Below are 22,930 nucleotides of genomic sequence, written 5' to 3'. Positions count from 1 at the left end.
TCGAGCCAGCGTTGTCTATGGCGGCAACCTCCTCCGTAGACGACTCCGGTAGACCACTGGAATGGTGCATCTGCGCAGACACCAACTGCCGGTCCTCTGCAAGCTTAGCCGGTCTCTTCTGGACCTGTCCTTTGCATGTCTAGACAGATAATATGAATATTTGTAAAATGCAATATCAGACAGGTGAAAACACAACTGACAACGAGTGTCAGATAACATACAGGCTTGCAATTAGGACCTAGGTTATGTATATCAACAGCAGACAATCGATACCTACAACCAGAACAAGATTTCAACAATTGTAAACAATGTGAGTAATCACGTAAAAATGTGATAAAACAGAGAAATTTGAGAATTAATTCCATAGAATATAGTAGGTAAACATTAACTAAAGCCTTATACAGCTAATTTAGAAGAAGGCCTAAATAATAAAAGGATATAATGCCGTATAGGGGACCGGGTGCTCTCACAACCGCCCACTCGGGCGAATCAGGAGAGAACATGGGAGACAGGTGGCGCCATTTCCCGCCAAAACCTGGGAAGGGAGGTGACTCCTGGTATGTGATTTCATGTCTGCTTTTTTGAAGGGAGCTTCAAAAAGGGGATTCAAGTGTTCCACTAGCATTCGGAAGGAAAGGGAGACAAATAGTAAGCATGAGTCAGGATAAGGAAAAATTATTATCTTTTATAAGTTGTCTTATGGAGGACTGATAAGCAAGCAACTGATAATTGTCTCTTGTTGTGCTTCTGTGGGCATATTAACCTGTGAAGATCCTAGTTAGAATTGATCTTCTGTAACCCTTCCTTGTCATAAGAGGCGATCTGGTGGTCAGGCTCTCTGACTTGGTTTACACATGTCACCGTATCCCTGTTGCATAGAACAATGCTCATGATGTTGATCACTGGATTATCTGACCCAGGCTTGATTATTTACAGACCGCCGTCATATAGCTGGAATATTTCTGAGGGCGGTGAAAAACTAAACTAACTCACTCAATCACTATGTGCACATTACAGGCCAAATAATACATTTGCCACATAAATTGCTGAATTTGTAAGTTTGAGTAATTACCCTTCACACAAGAAATGGCAAATAGGAACCTCGGTCAGGTACTGAAAGTCATTCACTAAGCATCAAGAGAATGATGACAAATAAACAGGTGTATGTTTATATCACCAAACGTAGATGACAACAAAGGAGTAGTCATTATTATATTGTATGTACAATTTGAAAAACTGAAGTGTGATTATTGTTTGATAAGAATGGAACTGCATAGCTGCGGCAATAATATGCACACACATTTGCTTTGTACAAAAGTTAAACATTGTATATACACATATTTACCTTTGTGGATTTTTAAATTATAGCAATTGCAAAATGGGGCTGATTTAGTTCGTGGCTTCAAATAAATCAAATGTGTGTTTTAAATATCATAGGTCAATTCACATGACATTATTACATGACATGAATAAAGGGACACTAATCCAGTGCAATTCCCAAGGACTGATTGTTGCTTTTGTTATTCGTTTAACAACAAATCAACAAATCTGGTGTGCACGATAAAAGTAATTAATCAATCAGCATGTTATAGGTTTAATCCTTTGATCGCTGTTTGTTATCGAGTTATCTCATACCTACATCAGTGGTATTCTAAAACAAGTTTCACATGTTGGCAAAATAGACGCAAGAAACAAATGTCTCCTGGCATTCTTTCTTACTGCCAGACGATTGCTTCTGTGCCTGTTTGCCAACATGTGAAATTTGTCTTAAAATACCACAGATACAGCTACAAAATAACTCGTAGTGGCAAATTGGGTCAGACATTGACACTACGAGTATACTTGTGGTGGCAGTCAATGTGTTAAAATCAAACTGGAACCATTGTTCATTTTGTCTGGTTGTTTAGGTTGAAGAAATCAATAAACAATCGATATGATATGAGTATATACATCGTCTTAAAGTTCTTGTCTGCTGTCCTTACAGATAGAAGCCCTGTCTCATGTCACGCACCGCCTGTTAGCTGGAATATTGCCGGGTGTGGTGTTAAACAACAAGCATGTCACACTCAAATGCATCTGGTACCAAATCTCAAGGCAGCTAATGACAGCTGGGTGGCAGAGCTAATACTGCCTGGTTGAAGACATATATACGGTATCAGTGCCTCTTTAACCCCCAAAAGGGTTATATAAAAAAGTGCATTGAACTGCATGTGGACTATGTATAAAAACTGTAATGCACCAGGCAATATTTCAGTTCAATGTATGCTTGGCTTGCTATGAAACTCAACATAATTTTCATCAGTTCCAGATGATAGACAGATAAGCATGGACAAATGTTGCGATGACACTTTGGTTCAAAGGTAAGGTACGCTTATTAGAAAGTGGTCCAATGTAACAAATGTTATTTTGGGGATTACATTTTCTCAGTAAAGTATGCCTGACACTGAAGGTGTGGGTTCGAATCCTGGATAGGACTCAACCCAACAAAAGTACTAGAATCTGTACTTTACTGAGAGAGTGTAATCCCAAATATAACATTTGTTATACAGAGTGCAATGGTTTCATAAATTTATCAAACGGACAATTTGAAATCTTTAATGTACTGCATGACATATCTTACCATCGTCTGGCACCTAAAGCACTTGGTTGCTTCTTTATAAGCTGAAATTAAACAGGTATGCATGAGATATTGAAAAACAAATGAGATCACACTGCCTAGAAGTTAACTGAAATTTTGAAACAAGAATATGATAGCATATAATCAGAGTATATGTAAGTATGTATACCAAAACATACATCAATGATCCTGCAAGCATTTTTCATAAAAACTTCAGGAGATAATTTTATAACACTTGAATAATGAACTGTATGCCAAGGCAATCGCTTTTGAGTCAGCACAATGTTAACATTTTTATCAAACAATTACATAAAATTAAAGGTATGCATGTTCACATGGTAGAGTGGATGACATGCACATGGAGTAATTGGGACTCTATGCCTCCATTATTATCCAATTATTATATTATATTCAAGTATTTTGGGTGGCAATCACATGATGTTGTACTCAAGTACCAGTGTCCAGAAGCTCTTAGGTCACTTTGCCAGAGTGCCACTGATCCTCAAGCAGTTCACAACAAAATTCTAAAGGTTCCAGTTTCAAAGACTAAGGCCAGATGGTTCAAGATCAATTCAAACCACTTTTGCCAGCTCATGGCTCCAAAGCTAACAGTCTGAGGTCTTCAAAATTCTCATGCAGGTGCAGTATCACACTCCGAACAATTTTTCTCGTCATGTCAAGCCGCTAAATGCATCATTTGGCAGCCACATTGGATTTTAGGTTTTGGCCATGGTTTTCACTATTTTTCTCAGTACTTTTCTGTCCAAATCTACTCAGACCAAACCTTTAACTTAAAGGCTTCCAAACTTTGCTGCCATGCATCATACTGCAAAGTCATATGTCTTCAATTGGACCTATTTGTACTCCTATTTCTGGGCCAAAGTTAGCTTCAAAAGTTTTCTTTACGTTTTCCAGAGGAAACTCATCATCTAAAAGACGTCCCTTGTAGGTGTATTGACAATTACTATTCTGTATTGAGTGTGGACAAATATTAGCACCCATCCTCTCAAATCCAGAACATGAACTCGTTTGACTTTAGTCCAAAGAACAATGGACCTACAGTCTGTTAGGGAGGGAACTGTTTCTTCTCCCAGACTGCTTAAAAGGTCCATGATCTGAGACCTCCTGGTTATGATTCACCAATTCCCCATAGTCTAAAAAAGCATGTTCTTGTTTCTGAATACATTTAGTTTGAAAGTAGTGATTGTGTGGTGAACCAAACGCTCTAAGCCAGCATGGGCATGAGCAGTCCAATCAAGGTCCCTTAATCAATTACACTCCTCTGGGCACTTGTTGCACAATTACAAAAGATCAAAGGCATTATAGAGATAAAGACATTGATGAGTGTAAATGGCAGCCATGTTGGAAAATGATCTTCCCTGTCAAAACCGGCATTCTATTTCGGTCCCGTGGGGTGGCGGTGTAACAGGCCAAACTTTCACCCTGGCCAAACCTTCCGCGGGGAAACTTTGGCCTTGGACAACAATGAGCTGTAAACATGTTTTGCTCCAATCTACCAGTGATTCAGTTAAAAACGATCCAATATTATAACTTCAAAGAATTCCTATTCCATAATCAGATAAATTGATATCATAAAAAATTATTTTAACAGGGATAATATATCCTTATAATGTGTTATGACAAAAAACAATTCGACGTACATATTTCACAGAAAAATAAACATAAGCGTAGCATTTTGGTACTTTGGATTCTACATATGAGACAGTTTGACTTAACTTGGAACATGATAATCTGATCGACCCCCCCAAAATATATATTGGCATTTAATTGTCAAATATGACTTTCAACGTGTCAATAATGTTGGTATTAGGGTCCATGGATGGTCAAGATGATCATCAGATCGTGATTGATGAGAATAAAGTGAAACTGGTGCTAAATACCCTGGTATGGGCAAAAAGTGGACCCTCATGATTGAGTGAGAGTGTGAGTTTAGTTTTACTCCACTTTTAATATAAGATGTAAGTTCCCATTGTCCCATGATGCTACCAAGATCTATTGCTATTCTATAAAGATCTGTCATGATCTATTACCCTAACATTAAGATCCCCTGCACTGTGTCACATTGTACACAATCTATCTCAATCTAGTACGATTCAATGCATTTCTCTGTAATCAAATGACCAGTCATGTGACATCTAGCAACAGGTGTCGCAAGTGTATCAGTCATGCTCAGTACATTCCTGCAAGCCGACGCCAAATGTCAGATGAGAATAAAACACCGAGTTTAACCGGCGTTTCGATAATTGCTGATCTGTGTTCAACGATCGATCATGTTTTGGGATGCCAGGACCACTGAGAGAGGCGTACTGGTGACCTACAGAACAGCGCCGCTGCTCCTGAGGGTCAACAAACTGATCCAGAGAGGCCTGACGTCACCAGTCAACCCGCTCATCCAATGCCGGATCCTGTAGACGTTGACGTACAAGGCGAGTTCGTATCAGTAAAGGACAGTTTGCAAAGAATAAGGTTACCCTCTGACCTCAGACTTAATGAAACCATGAGGGACGTAAAGGCAAGTGACAGATCTCATCATAAAGCTCTATGTCGATCAGTGCGCTATGTCGAGACATGTTTGAAAGTGCTAGCAGGCGTCGGCGAATCCGGACTTTCTCCCGACGATATGAACGCACTGTTTGTGATTTCAAAAGCGCATATTAAATATTTGCAGGATGAACACTCTGCTATGGAATGTGAATTTATTGATTCTGAAGTTAAATCTCTGTTGTCATTGTGATGATTTTGATTACATTTCTCCCATGTGTTGTGTACCCAAGAAGAGAAAGTTACGTTTAATTCATAATCTTAGATATTTGAACTCTTTTTGCTGTTCACCTGCTTACAGAAATAAACACATTAGAACTGTGACAGATGTAATTGAACCAAATGACTTACTCATATCGTTAGATGTCAAGAACGGTTTCTACCATATCCCTGTTCATCCCGATGATAGCAATTACTTAGCATTTCTGTGGAAGGGTGTATGTTATAGGTGGTGTGTACTTCCGTTTGGTTTGTCATGCAGCACTTACTACTTTAATAAGACTTTAAGACCATAAGTAGCATATTTACGCTCTCTAGGCTTGAGAGTGGTTGTGTATGTTGATGACTTTCTACTCATGTCAAGCAGTTTCTTTATTAGTGACCACAAGGATCTGATAATCCACTCCCTTGAGGATTTAGGGATTGAAATCAATTTTGAAAAGAGCAAGCTTGAGCCTGATCACTCTGTTGACTACATTGGTTATACCATTCACAATGTCACTAGCTCTGGATATGTAGTTATCAAAGCCAAGAGATGCAGAGTGCAACGCATAAAGATAGACTTGAGAAGACTTCTTCACGTGAAATCAGTTACAGCTCGTAGCATAGCTAAAGTATGTGGTCAGTGTGTTTCAGTAGCATGGGTTGTAGGCCCAGGTAAACTATTCTTGTGTGCAGTGATAAATAAGAAATTAAGTACCAGAGATTCATGGGATTCTGTCCTCACCTTTATGAGTAGTGCTATAGGAGAACTGAACTGGTGTTTGGCATCTATTGATGCTTTTAACGGCAAAGAACTTTGCAAACAATCATTTGATGTTCAGATTGTTACTGACACTTCTAAGACAGGATGGGGCGGTACTGTGAACAATCAACAAGCCTCTGGAAACTGGAATTTGAGAATTTCTGCAAAGTCGTCCAATCACAGAGAACTTTTAGCCATTTTAATGGTGATCTTAGCTTTCAAAAACTTTATTCGGGGTTTCAATGTCAAGATAATAACTGACAACTCAACAGCTCTGGCTTATATCAACTACAAAGGGGGACCTTCAGCTCAATTAACATCGATTGCAAAGGTAATATGGGCAGAGGCTACAGACATTGGAGCTTGGATAAGTCATATAGCCGGAGTAGATAATCAACATGCAGATTACCTATCACGACAGAGAGACTTTCACAACTGGATGCTCAACCCCAAAGTATTCAACTATCTCAACAGAATATGGGGACCTCACACGGTGGATCGCCTCGCCAGTGTAGCAAACTCTCAGCTGGTTCGCTTCAACAGCCGTTTTTGGGAACCTTATACAGAAGGTAGAGATGCTCTCTCCCAAGTAGATTGGTCCACAGGAAACAATTATGTCAACCCCCCATTTTGTCTTCTTCAACAAACACTCAGAAAAGTAAAAGACACCAGAGCCTACGCTACAATCATAGCCCCTCGATGGACAGGCCAACCCTTGTTCAGCCTACTAAAGTCAATGTTGGTGGTCACGCCGCTGCGCATACTGACTGACTGACTGACTGACTGAGTTTGGTTTTACGCCGCTTTTAGCAATATTCCAGCAACATCACGGCGGGGGACACCAGAAATGGGCTTCACACATTGTACCCATGTGGGGATTCGAACCCGGGTCTTCGGCATGGCGAGCCAACGCTTTAACCACTAGGCTATATACCCCCCACCCCCTCTGCATGCATACCGAACTACCCGTCGGCAATCCGGTCAATGGGCTCATGTCCAGAACCGATGAAGAACAAGGGATGGAAAATATATGCCTGGAGAGTTTTGGCAGACTTCTCTTACTAATTATCAGTGCTCCGATAGGTCCAAAGAGCAGTTACCTTTATTCTTAGTTGTTGGAACTCGTAAATCCTACAATAGTATGATGAGAAGGTGAGAAGCTATAATTTCCCTCCTTCACAATCGGCTCAAGTTTCTGAGTTTTTAAGTCAGATTGCAGACAATACAGACAGACCACGCTCGTCCCTACATTTTCTGCTGCTGCCGGTCACTTGTATAATGTGCTTGGCTTGGTCAATACCATGAGACACCCTTACATACAACTTCTTGTCAAGTCAAGCACTGTATCTTCTATGAAACTTTCAAGAGTCATGCCTGTTACAGCTTTTTGTGATTTATTCACCTCATGGCCTCATAACAGTGAGCTGTGCACAAAGGACCTCCGTCTGACCGACTGACTGAGTTTGGTTTTATGCCGCTTTTAGCAATATTCCAGCAATATCAAGGCGGGGGACACCAGAATGGGCTTCACTCATTGTACCCATGTGGGGATTCGAACCCGGGTCTTCGGCGTGACAAGCCAACGCTTTAACCACTAGACTACCCCACCTCCGTCTGAAAGTGATATGTCTCCTAGGTATCACATTAATGTTGCGCCCATCAGACCTAGCTCCTAGAGCATCCTTATTCAACCCTGAGCTTGGCTCTACATCTACAGCTGTGTTTCAACGACAACAGGTGCAGTTTGAAAGAGATAGTAGTGCTGAAATTACCTTCTTTGGAATAAAAAATGACGCTCAGCAAACTGGTTTCATCGTTAACCTCCCTCTGCACGAGAAACTTGATCCTGTAAGAGCTTTGCAAATGTACATGGACCGAACAGCTCCCATGTGTCCTGCATTGAATGCAGTGTTCCTCACCCTCAGGATACCAATTCATGCTCTTGACTCATGTTCTATTGCAAAAATTATGGAACAAGGTATCAGTTTGGTGGGTTTATCTGGTTCTGGGTACACCACTAAATCCTTTAGGCTCACTTGAGCTACAGCTGCAATAGACTACAATAGACTGGATCCAACTATCGTGCAGCCACTTGTCAGATGGAAAACCTCTGATGTTTTCTACAAGCATTATGTCCACTCCTGCACTCCGCTCTCATACGTGAACAACCTATTACCTCTCAGTTAGGTTTTGATGAATCAAGTTGGTGTTATTGTACATTGCAATTTTTCTAACGTTTCATTGACTTAGATGTTACGTTTGTTGATGTTTCTCTATAGTGTGGCAAATTATTATGTTTAACAAATTTCACGTTTGAAATTTGGTGAATAAATTCACAATTTAACTTTCAGTTGTTTGTAATGACTGGTCATAGTGATGTAAGTTTACCTAAAATGAACTTTTTAACATGCTGTACTACGATTAACGTTCATGATCTGTCACAAGCTATTATGCTCCCTTGTGCTGCGACACATTCTGGTGCGTTTGGTGTGCTTTCCTTTAAATTGTGTAATGCAGCCGGACGAAATTCAATGTGATCCAACTGCAAGCCATATCACAGTATCTTTTTGTCATTTTCATTGTAGTATAAAGGAAACGGCTTCAAACTCATGCTGTCCAAGAACCTGAAAATGAAGCAGCCCCAAATCCAGATGCCTCAGAGAGAAAAGCAGACACTACTTCTGTCACAGAAGAGATGGAAACGGACCCAGAACCTGCCAGCCATGGTGAACCATGACCTACCCAAAAATAGAGAGTCAATACAGAGTATTTAGACATGCAGAAGGAGGAGATAATGGAATGGTTGCGGAACAACCCCTGCATCTACACTAAACAGATGGCTGACTATAAAAACACGAAGAAGGATCAACTATGGGCTGGACTGGCAGGACAAATGGAATCGACTGTGGAAGAACTGGAGGACAGGTCTTCTACAAGAGCATCCGTTAAAGGATGCAATTGCACAGGCAATATCTCCAGACTCAGTTCCAGATCCAGCAAAAGTTGTCCTTGCGGCACCCCCTGCGATTGAGCCAGATAGTCCAGTTACTTCATAAATAACACCGACATCGACCATCTCTAGTGCTGCAACTGAGCCCAACTCGATGGTCCTTTGTTCCCTGCTCCAGGACTTCTTGACGAAAAAAGGAACAACCAGTCATTTTGGCAGTTATGTGGAGTTAAGACTGCGGGCGTTCGGGCCATCACAGACGAGAGGCTGAGATGAAAATCATACAGGTTCTGAACAAGGTGGAGGAAAGAGGAGAGCGTTGGAATGAGCGGCCACAGTGGCAACAACAATACCAACATCCTCCGTAGCAGTATCAGAGTTCCCAGCAGCAGTTCCCAGAACATCAGTAGCAGCCGCATCCTCAGCACTGGCAACCAGTGCAGGGGTTCCCAAGACGCCCAGTGGATGAATCAGCAATACTCCACACAGAAGTACACCAACCTCACCCCTGTGGCAACCACAACTTCCACACGTGATCAGACCCAATAGCAGACGGAGTCTGAATGCCTGAACCTGAGTGGTTTCATGAGAGACATTCATACTAGCACGCCTAGTGGACACCCATCTACGGAAAGTATGAATCTGAACACTTCCATCAGAGAAAGTGAAAACAACGAAAAATGGACTGTGATTATTCCGAGGTGTTATACTCACAATGATGTCAAGTCAAGAAAAGTCATATGGACTATGTTGCAACAAAAACATTATTTTCCCAGTACATGAAAGTGATTCTGCAAAATACCAAATCTGAAGCCCTTTCAATAGGGCAAATACTCAGACCGGAAACCGAAGTATTGTGGGTTGCTTGGCAAAGTACTGTGGGTAGGATTGTTTGATATCATAATGTATATATGTAGAATATTGTCGCTTGTATATTATTAAAATACTTGTAATGCAAGTTGTATTATATTCTAAAAGAAAATCTAAGTTAGGGATAACTGTGACAGAACGTGCAGTGTTTGCCGTACCTGTGTAACTGGGGTAAGTTGGTATCGAAGACCAAGGTATAGAGGTGTAAACAAACGATAGAGACGCGTGGTACAAGCGTGTATATGAATGTCTAAAATGGACTAGCCTAGCTATGAAGGTGGGAAATGTCTTTGTTGCATAAACTCTTAAACAAGTTATGCATATTTATGCAAACAATGAAAGTTTATTTTGTCAATAAATGACAGTCATTCAGTTTTGTGATACACACTGACTTTGTTGTAATGAAAGTATATTTTCTCAATAAATGAAAGTCATCAAGACATAATGAGTCCTTGTTGTTCTCAAGAATTGAAAGGTTACAGAGAAAATGATGTATCTTCATTATTGAAACAGATCAGCATTATCATGGTCAAGCATCTTTTAGCTACAGAATATTCAGTGGGACAAATTGTTCAGGAGATCATCTGTTCCTGCCATGGAACAGCCCCTCCAACATTGAATTACTTCTTGAGGTTCTCTGTCTGCTGTTTTGCATATTCACTTACTGTATTCCTGTTGAAAAAACCTGGTTGTGGCACTTCCTTCCACTTCGCCTCTTCCCTCCCTCTGTCCTCAAACTCTTTGGCCTTTGCTTTCGGTGTTACAGGAATATTGAAAGCCTCAACTTTGCAGGCCTGAACAATGGCTCTGCATACTTCTGGGATTGCAGATAAAGTATTTACTATATTTGAAGTTGTATGACAATGAAGGGTATTCATCACCAGTGGCCAGGTGTCTCAGGGTAATGGCAAGCTTCAGCCCTGGTGTAAGTGGCTCTGATGTGTTGTCAGTATGTCATCAAATAGATCTGCATGTAGTCTGAGAAAGTTGGTGAATGAGGTAGGGTCTTCAGGTCTACACTCTCTGTTATAAAGTTGATGATATTGTCCAAACCCTCTCCTTCAGTCATCCATGGTCTCACCCACCACTTTCTAACCCTTTAACGTTTCCTATTTCTTCCCTGTGTCTCATACTTTCAAGTGCGTGGATATAGGCATGAAGTAAATAAGTAAATGAGTCATCTTCATCTAATACAGGTATCCATGTTGTCTCGATAGAGTCACTGGACAAAGTAACGAAAATCAATAAATTACCTTCTTTTATACCAATCGGGTCACAATCGTGTTAAATGGCCCTTTTTTGTCTAAATAAAAGGCAACAAAAGGTAGCAGATCATTATGAACATCTCAATACATAAGAAATTGCAACAGATCTTATACTCAAATCATAAACAGTTGCTACAGATCGTCTAATATTCATAACAGATCTTCATTGAAGAGTAACTGATCGGATATCCAATCGTAAGAATATGTATCAGATCCTCTCAGTGCCTATGAAACCGTAAAAGAGTGTCAAGAAAGGGAAAAGTATAAAAAAACATTTCACGATCATGAGGATCTACTACGATAGTTGGTTCGCGCCTAATCGTGGCCTAATCGTGACTTAGTGTAAACGCAGCATGAGATATTATGGTGCAAATTTCCTGAACCAACTGGAAGCCAAAGGAGATCTCTTAGAAGTCGTGAAGTATGAGTGAATTTGGATGATCTGAATATATTAATCCTTGCAGCTGTATATTGAATTGCTTGGAGTATGTGTTAAGAGTTCTTTGTTACATTGGCTAAGAATCTTTTATCAGATTTGGTTGTAGCTTTCAATAGTACGGAGATGGTAAGTGGCTGGTTTGCACATTCAGGTCACTTCATGTTTCATGCTCTGATTCTGATCAGACTCCCAAAAATGCAGCTGACCCTTGTTTGTATGACCTTGAGGTCAAACCTTAGAGGTCGAGCTGACCTTTTTTGCTTTCTTAAAAGGACATGTCAGGGTGGAAGTTGAATGTCATCCAAATGAGTGTGATCCACTGACCCTTAACCTGATCCAGAAGAATGAATCACAATAAATGCTTGTCTGGCAGATTACTGAGTGTTGATGTTCAATGTAAAGAACAAATCTGATTTCTCCCATAATATGTGGGACGGGGCCAGATCAAATCAGCCCATGTGTTGCACCTGGGAAGATTGGTAATTCGAAGAAAAGCTGGTAGTTTTGGAGATAAGCCATAAAAACACACATCTCTGTCAACTGCATCAAAGTCAAACTTGTTGCCATGGAAACAGGAACAATAAAACTTCAAGAAATCCCTGTACAGAAAAAGACACCAGCCCAGATAGCATTCGGAGTTGGCCCAACGTTGGCAATGTTGGCAAAACCATTGCCAACGTTGGGCCAACATCTGAATGCTATCTGGGAGCTGGCAACCTGTTCTGTGTATGCAAAGTTTAGTGGATGAGTTCCTATTTGTTTTCAGAAATTATTATGGACGGACAGACAGACAGACAGGCTGATTACTATATCCTCCCTCCATATGACAATACGGGTGATAACAGAAACAGTTGTTGCATTCCTTTCTGCAGAATGTGACCACAGAATAACTTTCGACCAATGAACCTTACATTTACAGGTATGAAACAAAATAGATTCCATGAAAAATTTAAATGATATTTAAAGTCTTTAACAGATGTTTTCATTTGTAAAGCATGAAAAGTCTATATGAGCTGCAAATGTTTCAGAAGGCGTCAACAGATGACAAAATATGACAGTGTTTAGTGATCCCTTGGCAAAAGCTCATTTGGGCAAGAAAAATGCCCATCTGCCCTCATAATCGTGATAATAAGAAGACTCACATGGCTACAATATGGCTCACCTCAGCGTATCTGAAGAAGAGGTAAAGGATCTGCCACAGGAAAATGACTGGACACAACAGGAAGTTACACACACCAAGCCACAGAATCTTTGATGCCAAGCTGGAACATAACATAAAGGTAACATGAATAACACACTATTAGGAAATTCACAAATTCTTGGAAATACTAATTTCAAATATTTTCTGCATAAACTTTTATCTTATTGGCACATATCGATATTCATTTCCTTCACTCACACAGAGTTTCCACTAATCACTGCAAGCAGACATGAGAATTTCATATCTGGTATCAATTTTTTATAGATAACAGCAAAACACTGTAGATATCTCTGGTTTAAATCACCTTTATGAGAACAATGTGTTGGGAACATTTCTGGTGTTCCCCATATGACACTGCTGGAATGTTGCTATAAGCATGATAAACCCATACTCACTCATTCACTAAGGAAATCCCCAAATTTATTCAGAAAAGATGTGTAAAGAAATTATGATGAATTCAGCCTTCATAGTAATATCATGGAGTAATTATTAACATCTTTGAGCAGCATTTTAGAAGTTGGAGAGATGAAGGAAAACAAAGTTCTATAGATAGTAAACTTCTTTAATGCAAAGATTACGGCATTTTGGTTTTCATACTCAAACACTGTTATCATGCAAGTGAAGTAGACAACACTTTTGTAGTCCTCAACCCCAACGATGACACCTCCTCGACCACCTGAAATCCCAACATCCCCGTATGCAGTTCACAATGGAAGAAGAATCTGACAACAAACTCTCGACATCCTGGTACAGAAAGGAGACAACAAGCTCTCCACCGCTGTGTACAAGAAACTCACTCATATCAACCAATATCTCAACCTTATCTCCAACCACCCTCTACAAGTTAAGAAAGGAATCATTTTCACCTCTACCTGAAGTGCCAAGAACATCTGCTCGACAACAGAAACCCCAAAAACTAAGCCACCTCTGCCATATCTTCATCCATGATAACAAGAACCATCAGAAGATGGCATATCCCCCCCCGGCCACCACATATTTGAAAGAACAAATCATCTGACAGTTACTAAGTTACTAAGTCCAAGGTGCACGGCTTGAGTTCATGTAGCAAGGCAATCTTGCCCGAGTATGCCTAACCTGGAGAAAAATCCAGTGCCTCCGTGTCCATAGAGGGAACTGTCAATATACCCTCAAGCATAGAAAGCTGTGCGTCCGTAATAGGATAAATGCCTTGATGATCCGCCACCGTAATATCCGAAAATATTGGAATAATTGGAGGATTGTCAATATCAATATGGTCAACACCGGCTGGTGTTATCACAGCCGTGGAGTCCGACGGCCTCGTCGTAACCGCTGGAAGCCGTAAGTGTACTATCCAAGCCAGGTCGCGGACGTCGATGCCGTGGCCTTGTCCGGGACAGTGGATTTATTAGCCAGTTGGGACTGGGACAACGCCGTGGCTGTCGCCAATTCCTCAGACTGAGCTTGAGGAGCCGTGGAATAGTCCGTGACAAACCGACAGTTCTCTACAATTTTTGTTCCTGATTAGATACGGATGGCTGCTCGATCCGAGAAGTGGCTATTGAGGGTTTCAATTCCTTAAGTTTACTAAAACTCCTCTGTTCCAGATCTTTAAGTGCCGATCCAAATGAAGCATTTAAATCCACCTTAATGATGTAAGCATTGATGATAGAGAAGTCAAATCTAATGTTTGTGGAGTAGCAGTGTGTTTGGGGATAGAAGGCTTACTGCATTTGGACTTTTTAGCCACATCAGAGGAAGACGACTTACGTTTTTTAGCCCGTAACCTAGCGTCTTTCATATGAATCCAGTCAGTTTCTGATAAGACCTGGCACATCAAACATCGGGATGATAAAGAACAAAGGGGATCCGTGGCACATGTTAAGCATAATGAGTGAGGGTCCTTATCCGATTGGAAGCGTTGACAGCCAACACACTTCTTTTGAGACATGTTATGAAAATATCCTACCAACGCGCACAAGTAGCAAAATGGCAGGAAAAACTTGAGCAAGTCACAATCAATTATTTGACACCAATAATAGTTTAAAGTTAATAAATACGATGGTACAGAACCAAATGCGATAGCACTAACCAGTTGTGCCGCCGTAGAAGGTTGAACATGTACGCATAAGCTTGAAATCCAAGGAAGTCAAGAACCCGTCTTCACGTGGTGAGTACAGAGGTAAAATATGACACATGTTGGTTATCACTGGCAGAAGAGCGAGTCAAGGGAGGTAATCGAACGGGACCAGGTGTTATCTAGGTAAGGATTACTTCCCTTTGTTGTTAAATTTTTTAGCTAAGGGAGGCTGTAACACATCACCAAGTGATGGAGGAAAAGGCTAACACAACCCAGAGGGAATGTTTACGCCTATAATTATCTGACAGTTACTAAGTTACTAAGTCCAAATCGTTTCCATGGAAATCATGAAAAATATAAATGCCAAAAATCTGTAAACAGCAAAAGGCACCACTTCAAGATCTGCCTCATATACTAGTATCTGCCAAGTTTTGCTAAAAGATATTGAAACTGTGGTTGTCATTGCTTGTTTACCTCTTAAACGGAAGCTGTGTAGTACACAAGTACGCATGCCTCCCCTGTCAACCGATGGCAATGCTAGACATATTTAGAGTGGGGTGTCCTATTTCGTCATTGAAATACTATGAGTTGTAAAGTGGTTTATAGAAAAACTCATTCGTCCAATCATGCAACAAAACGTCACAATACGACCCAAGTATTACAGGTTAGCTACTTTCTAATTGGCTGAAAGAGGGAATTCCTTGAGTTGCATTTGCATACAAACACGTGACTTATGGAAGGCGGGTAAAATAGAGCTACAGTTACAGTGGTTAATAATAATACTTCCAAGAATAAATTTTTTGTTTCAACCTTAAGGAAATGTCTTTGTTCACCCTTCAACATAAACTAAAAGTTATTAAAAAAAATGGCATGCCATGAAAATAAATCTACCAGCGAGGTCACATGACTAGTAGCGTGATCTTGTAAGGTGGGATGTCAACTAAGCAGACGAAACATTAATGGCATCTTTGGAGTAAAGATTTAGGATTTTTGTGCATTTGATTATGAGGTAGATATTGCATTAAGGATCCCTGAGTTAAAATTAATCTTTTGTCGGGTTTTTATACTGTTGCCTACACATGGCAAATTGATTCGTAGCATATCGATGGCAGAACAATAGCAGGGATCGCCTTGTTGTCATTCGGGATGCTTCTCATGGATTTTCTCGCATTTTCGCACTATAAACGGGAAACGTAAGTAACTTGCTAGCGTTAACAATTGACACATGCTGACAACATCCCGGAAGTTAGTTTGCTAACGTAGGTATTTGACTATGAAATGACCGTCCAAACGATTATAATCGATCAATTATCGATCTGACACTAGCAATTATCGATCTGACATAATGTAATGATAACCAGCTCTACCATATGCACCAGCGTGAACGTTAAAGGTGATGGTGAAGGCTGTACTGGATAACTGTCTCTAAGTGAAATACACAATGTAAGTGTTTAGTAACAAGAACAGCTCCCATAGCACATAAGACATGCGCTGTCAGTTTAATGGTGCGGTCCCAGTGCCGACCTTACGCTACTCGACCTTCTCGACCTGAAGGTCGAGCTGGGGGTCGAGTTGGTCGAGTTTCAGAACGAGTTAGGTCGAGTCAGGTCGTGTCAGATCGAATCAGGTCCACCAAGTTTTTGAATTTTTTTCAACATGTCATAAAATTTCCCCGACTTCCTCCTCGACCTTCGGTCCGTGATGTGGTTGAGACCGGGTCGAGAATAGGTCGAAGAATAGATCTGTGTTGGCCCCGACGTTGACCCACGGGAACTTGTAGATGAGGGACCCGCTTTTGGGAGGCTTCTTGATGCTTATGTGCTTGCCATCAAACGCACCGGTGCAATATGGAAATTGTCACCTTTCCTTAAAAGCACGGGCTACAGTATTCCATCTGCTCTGATCCACTCATCTAACCGACACTCAGCTTTGAAGGCGTCAAGGATGGGATTGATGTGCTTTGGAGGAGGTATCAGAGGCAAGAATCACGGATTGGTCTCCGTATTAGGGAACCCCCTCCTCGCCCATTCCCCTATACTCCTCCCGTCGAGCAGTCCCAGTCTGATGCCTTGGCGACCATGTCATGGGCAATTAATTGTTCCCACCTTCCCCTGCCGATGTACGATGGGAAAGATCCCATAGCAGCAACTGCTTGGCTTCGCCGCTATGAGAAATTTGTATCTGCCCAAAACTATTGTGACGATGACCACCGTGACATCTTCCCACTGTATATAAAGGGCATTGCAGCAAAATGGTACGAATGTACCAAGAATACTGCATTAATATCATGGTCGGAGCTACGAGCGGCCTTCCTGCGTCGTTATTCCCCGTCCTCCATTAGCCTCCTTACCCGACAAAATGCCCTTTTAGACCGTAAACAAAGGGTGGGCGAACAATTCTCGACTTTTCTCCAATCTATTCGACATGAAGCTGAGTTGTTACAGAGAAATGATGACCCGTACATAAAGGATCTCATAATCCGTAATGCCTTGCCCCATATCCGCCAGTTCATTCTTACACATCCCCATACTTCATTAGACCAAGTGATAGAGAGCGCTGAGATCTCAGATGCGACATCTGGGTTGTCTGACGTCAAATCTGATCAGCTAATGTCAGCAATTAATGAACTTACCATAAAGGTTAATGCTCTCCAACCCCCCACATCAATGCCGTGACCTCTGGCCACGAGTCTGTACCATATGACCCACACTTGTACCAAATACATTACACAGCCGGTCATTCCAAGGGTTATGGTAGGTATGCCGACCACAATATCCAGCATCAAAATTCATTTCGGACAAGCCCAATACTCCATAACAAGGAACGTCCTTCACTCCCAGGCCCTGATACCTAGCCTCCATTCCCCAAACAGTTCCGGTGTAGAGCTTACGGATACTTCCACACATCTCCCCAAGAATGTAGGGCCCAATATCTCCGTTGTTACAAATGCAACAAGCAAGGCCATCTTATCCGTATGTGCCCTAGTCAGACACAATATAGACAATGATGCCAGATGAATGCTGTGCCAGAGACACAGCAGAAACCTCCTACTCCTCTTATATCCCAAACTCTCAATAACATTAATCTAGCACACAGCACAGTGGCAGTTACCATCAGTAACACCCCATTTAAGGCCCTTGTAGATACTGGTGCAAGCGCAAGTTGTATTGGTCTTTCCCACTTCAACAACCTTGGGGGGTCTGATAAATTCCCCCTTACGCCCAGTGGTTCTGCCCAATTAGCTGGTCCAGATGGTTGAACGCTTAATGTGCCCAGGGCAGCTGATTTAGTCATGCACATTGCCAATCTTAAACTATCCCATAAGTTCTATGTAGTGGAAGATCTACAACAGGACATCTTGCTTGGCCTTGACTTCCTCAAACAACATTCAGCTTCAGCTGATCAGAGCTGTATTTGCAATTAGGCATCCCAATTAACACCCTGACAGGCTTCCCTGGTATGCTGCTGCCACTCTGTACTTTGACCCAAACTCATCAGGTCATAGGTATACATTGTGTAGTGAGATGTGTCTTACGACAAGCATGGGTTACTGAAGGCTCATTCTAGCCCGGACCTTCACAGGTACAACACAAACAATGCGTGATCAACAAACGGATAGTTCTCCATATCACACCCTCGAGGTACCCACATTGATAACCCATTAGGAGTGGGTTACAACTTATGATGCATCACGCATATAATAGGATACATGCAATAGTTCGGTCATCACCTGTGTAGATGCCTTGTTTGTTTGGTGTTTTTTAAAAATTATTTTTGGTTACTCATGTATGAAAGACTTGAAGAATGGAAGGGTTGTGCAGTGCTGATATTTGGTGTCACTGTGGAAAAACAGGTACAGGACAACCCACAGACGAAAGAGCCATCACGCCATTGTCTGTGGGCCCTGGAGTGACACCAGGTGTTTGTGAGTAGTAGTGAAATGATGTAGAGTGAGGTGTCAACTGTGCAGAAACAGGTACAGGACCACCCGCAGACAAAAGAGCCATCACGCCATTGTCTGTGGGCCCTGGACAGACACCAGGTGTTTGTCGTTACGCGACAAGGCGGCTGATGGATCTACCCGTCTCTTGATCACGGACGGGTCCACAGGCGTGCTAGATACCCATGGGACGGGGGGATAGAGCAATCATTCCCCCTCCCACAAGGCCCCGTAGAAGTTAAAGGGCCAGCCAACCCGAGGGAACTGTTGAAGTAATTGTGAGAAGACGTCTTCGGGCTATGTAGATATAATTAAGTGGAGAACGTGTGTATCAGCACAGCCGAAAGATGTGTGAATGTTCCATGGTTCATTAAGAATATATTTATTGAATGGTTTTTTTTAATGAATTTCACCACAAGGTCATAATAATATAATTACTGGAATGGATGGAGAGTAGTTTACCAGTGGGTTACCAAATAACCTTTATCTTTACACAGGATGATGACCGACATACTTTCCTGTGCCTGGTTGCTGTTGGTCATTTTGACCAGTTCAGTCCACGGACAGGATCATGACCGTCTACACTACGGGGTACTATTCTCCGAGAGAGGGAAACTCACAACGTATGACGAGTCATGGACACACACATTCGCCTTACACCTACCACAGCCGTACTTGAAAGGCATGTCTTACCATATACCTGCCTGCACGAACCACCGTAACGCTACATGTAGAAACACGCACTTTCATATAAGCACTATACTCAGTCTGGTTAGTTCTATCCACAAACGCGCCAATACTGACCTAGTAAACAACATTAAACTGATCAAGGATCTTATCCCGGACACTCCCGAGATCAAATCCAGATCACGTAAAACACGAAGTCTCTTACCTTGGCCCAAAACTACCCTGCATTTAAACGTCGACGTCCACTTGGCCCGCCATAACGATATGATATTTGTGACCTTACTAGTGCCTTTAGTGTCTGACGGTGCTGTACTGCGCGTTTACAGGACATTGACATTCTCACTTCCGACTCATGTGGCATCCACTCACGCAACTATAGTCCGTGATGTGGCTCCATATATTGCCATCTCCAGAGAAAGTGAGACATATGTAGAATTCCAGGTTGAACAATACGATGCGTGTTGTGGACAGTCACACATTCACTGTGATATACTGCCACCAGAATCCTCGTTCGCTTCACCGAGTTGTACACTCGCCCTATTCCTTAACGACATCGATTTGGTACATAGATTATGTAACTTTCATTTTTTACCAAATGGCACTAGGCCAGACATTTTTTAACTTAGGTCGGGTAAAGTCGTTTTACAAAACGTACCTGATATCAAGTATAAATGTGGAGGAGAGGTTAAGACCCACAAGGGATGTAGTTTGTGTCTTGCCCCTATGTATTGTTCATGCTCACTACTTGCAAGCAATAAAACTATTCCCCCACGTCTTAATGACTGCAGTATCCATAATAATGTCACCCAAATTGAATATCCAGTAAACATTGGGTTCTTACGCCATTTCTTCGATACAGATCAAATCCAAAACTCCATCCCCACATTGTTAGCTCAGGAACCGGTTCAATACAAAATGGCACCACTTCGTTTGGCAAATAGTACTTTCAACAAACTTATCCAAGCTGATAAACAACTAAGTGTCAATCTTCAACATGTGGTTGCACAAGCAAAGACAGACCAAATTATCTATACTGATCCTTCCAACCCACTATTTCTAAATTCAACGAGTGGAGAGTCCGATACATTTAGTTGGACCAACCCTTTCACGTATCTCAATATGGCAATGTGGGGAATATTGATTCTATTCGGATTTATACTATTTACTATGGAATTGAAGAATTGGTCACCTGAGGGTCGAACTATTAGCCCGTCAACCACGTCAGATATACTCGTCTGGACTCCCTCCACCCCTGCCAGCCCCACCCCCTCCATACTTGACCGTATTCAAGCTTATCTCAAATTAGAAATTGTTCTCCTCATATTGAATTCCTTATTGTCCTATCGCTGAGTTTGTATGTGTATAAACTTTAAACAAAGGTTGCGTCCATACTGTATACCTGCTTTTCTTCAGGCACGGAGTCCGTTTGTGTAAAAGTGAGATTAATGTACCACCCCTTGATCTGTCCCTTTCACACCAGGACTATTCGCCTTCATCTGTGGTCATTAATGACTCCTACAGGTTGTTCGCTGATCAACTCACGATTACTAGGCCAGGGAACAACTTATCAGTCGTTAATCATGTCTCAACAACGCGTCTATCTCTCCCTCCCCATCTCACCATATCGAAACTAGCATCCAGGAAACTCAAACAAATAATTAAGTCCAATTATATAACTAACTTAGTCCATGCTAATGTCCATTACTCTATCAGGGCACTCGACAGGACTACCCAACCAGACCCACCACCCAGTTATCCATATCGACTGTACCCTTCTATCGACTCTTAACGGTTGTCACTACACACTATAGCAGTGGTATGTGTGGATGGCACTAACAAGTACGGGAAATACTGCTCATAATCGTTGTGAGTGCTCATTGGTGTATTGTAACGATGATACACCTTCTGTATCGTATCAACGAAGCCAATGGCTACATCCATGTGTTTGTTGTTGGTTTGGGTTTTTTGGGGGGTCCATTCTCATTTATAATAAGGTAGCCAACATCATGTTGACAATATTGTCCATTATAAATTAGTCATTTGTACTTTGTGTAACCGTGGTATATAATCAATACTGTCAGTATGTACTTTTGTACTACAATCCTGTATATGTCTGTATTTATATGTACATGTATATAAAATGGTCCTCACGCAAATTATTGTAACTTGCCATGAATTTAAGTCAAGTACTCTATGTCCATAAAGAAATGACAAATTGAAATACCAACATATTTGTATACACTATTATACATGGCTGACAGGCCTGTCGTATCACACCTGCTTTTCCATCCGGACGCGTGTACGCGCCCTTAAATATTGGGGGGGCGTATATAAGAGGCAAGAATTACGGATCGGTCTCCGTATTAGGGAACCCGACATGACATGAGTCACCCCTCCCCCATCGGTCAAGAATATGATGAGGGGAGACATAACCCTGGCGTTGTGAGGTCGAGACAGGTCATGTAGTTTGCGAGGTCGAGTCGGTCGAGCTCCCGAGGTCGCCACTGGTGCCACACCATAAGGTTGGACCGTCCAGATCAGCGCTCCAAGCGGATTAGTGAAGGGAAGATAAATTCAAAAAGATCGCCCATTTAGATGCTTGACAGACTTTTCAAAATGTTATATTTTTTTTCAAAGTTGACTTTTAAGACACAGTTTTCGTTTGATTGGGCTGAAATTATTGCTGTCGGCGGCATTTTGTAAAATAAAAAAATAAATTTTTGTTCCGTCGGAAGGAAAATTTGGGTCGGTCGGGGGATGAGAAACACAGAACAAAATACGGACGGCCTAAAGCCAACGGATATTTTCGCTATCGGTTGGGGTCATATACGGATATTGATGCAACTTAGAGAGGTCATATGCAAATTTTAGGGACTACTTTTACAGTGTAAACAAACATGGTGTCACGCCCATCTATCGGTGATTGTGTCCGGATTAACAGCCGTGGTTACGGTACTTTGATCCAAGAAAATTAACGTCTGGTAATGATAGATGGAGTGGATTACGGAGCGAAGATAGAACTTCATAGGATTATTAAGATACCAACACCAGTTCCCTGACTGACGGTCAGTGTTAATGAGCAGACAGCAGAGGAATCCAGGTGCAGAATGTCATGAAATGCCCGAAACTAATTTTACTCGTCAATACGAGCAGACGAGTGGAGTTTTCAAGCCCTGTGTTTACAACAATACGTGCTTTAACATAAAAACTTACAGGGAACTAGATGATCTAACGCAGTCAATTGAGTGATCAGTAGAAACTTGTGTGACTGAGCTTGTGACATAACGTATTACTATGCACAAATTGTTACGTCAGAGTAATCTGTGCAGATTCAACGAAGTTTAGTTTCATGATTTGTGGCAACTGAAATCGCATA

The 22,930-nt window shown here is 41.6% G+C and overlaps 1 protein-coding gene across 1 annotated transcript in view; it reads right to left on the bottom strand.

Annotated features, from left to right (window-relative positions):
• Window positions 1-22,930, bottom strand: part of LOC124263234 (autophagy-related protein 9A-like) — a 216,914-nt gene that overhangs the window by 95,622 nt on the left and 98,362 nt on the right. Inside the window, exons 12-13 of the mRNA XM_046697826.1 lie at window positions 12,830-12,929; window positions 2,621-2,661 (exon numbers count right to left, since the gene is read on the bottom strand). Coding sequence (XP_046553782.1) covers window positions 2,621-2,661; window positions 12,830-12,929 — 141 coding nt within the window. The remainder of the gene's footprint in view (window positions 1-2,620; window positions 2,662-12,829; window positions 12,930-22,930) is intronic.

This window comes from Haliotis rubra, unplaced genomic scaffold, assembly GCF_003918875.1.
Source record: "Haliotis rubra isolate DU_JTF1 unplaced genomic scaffold, ASM391887v1 Scf873, whole genome shotgun sequence".
Classification (NCBI taxonomy): domain Eukaryota; kingdom Metazoa; phylum Mollusca; class Gastropoda; order Lepetellida; family Haliotidae; genus Haliotis; species Haliotis rubra.
The sequence above is the reverse complement of the archived record's forward strand: the minus strand, read 5'-3'. Positions and strand labels throughout refer to the sequence as shown.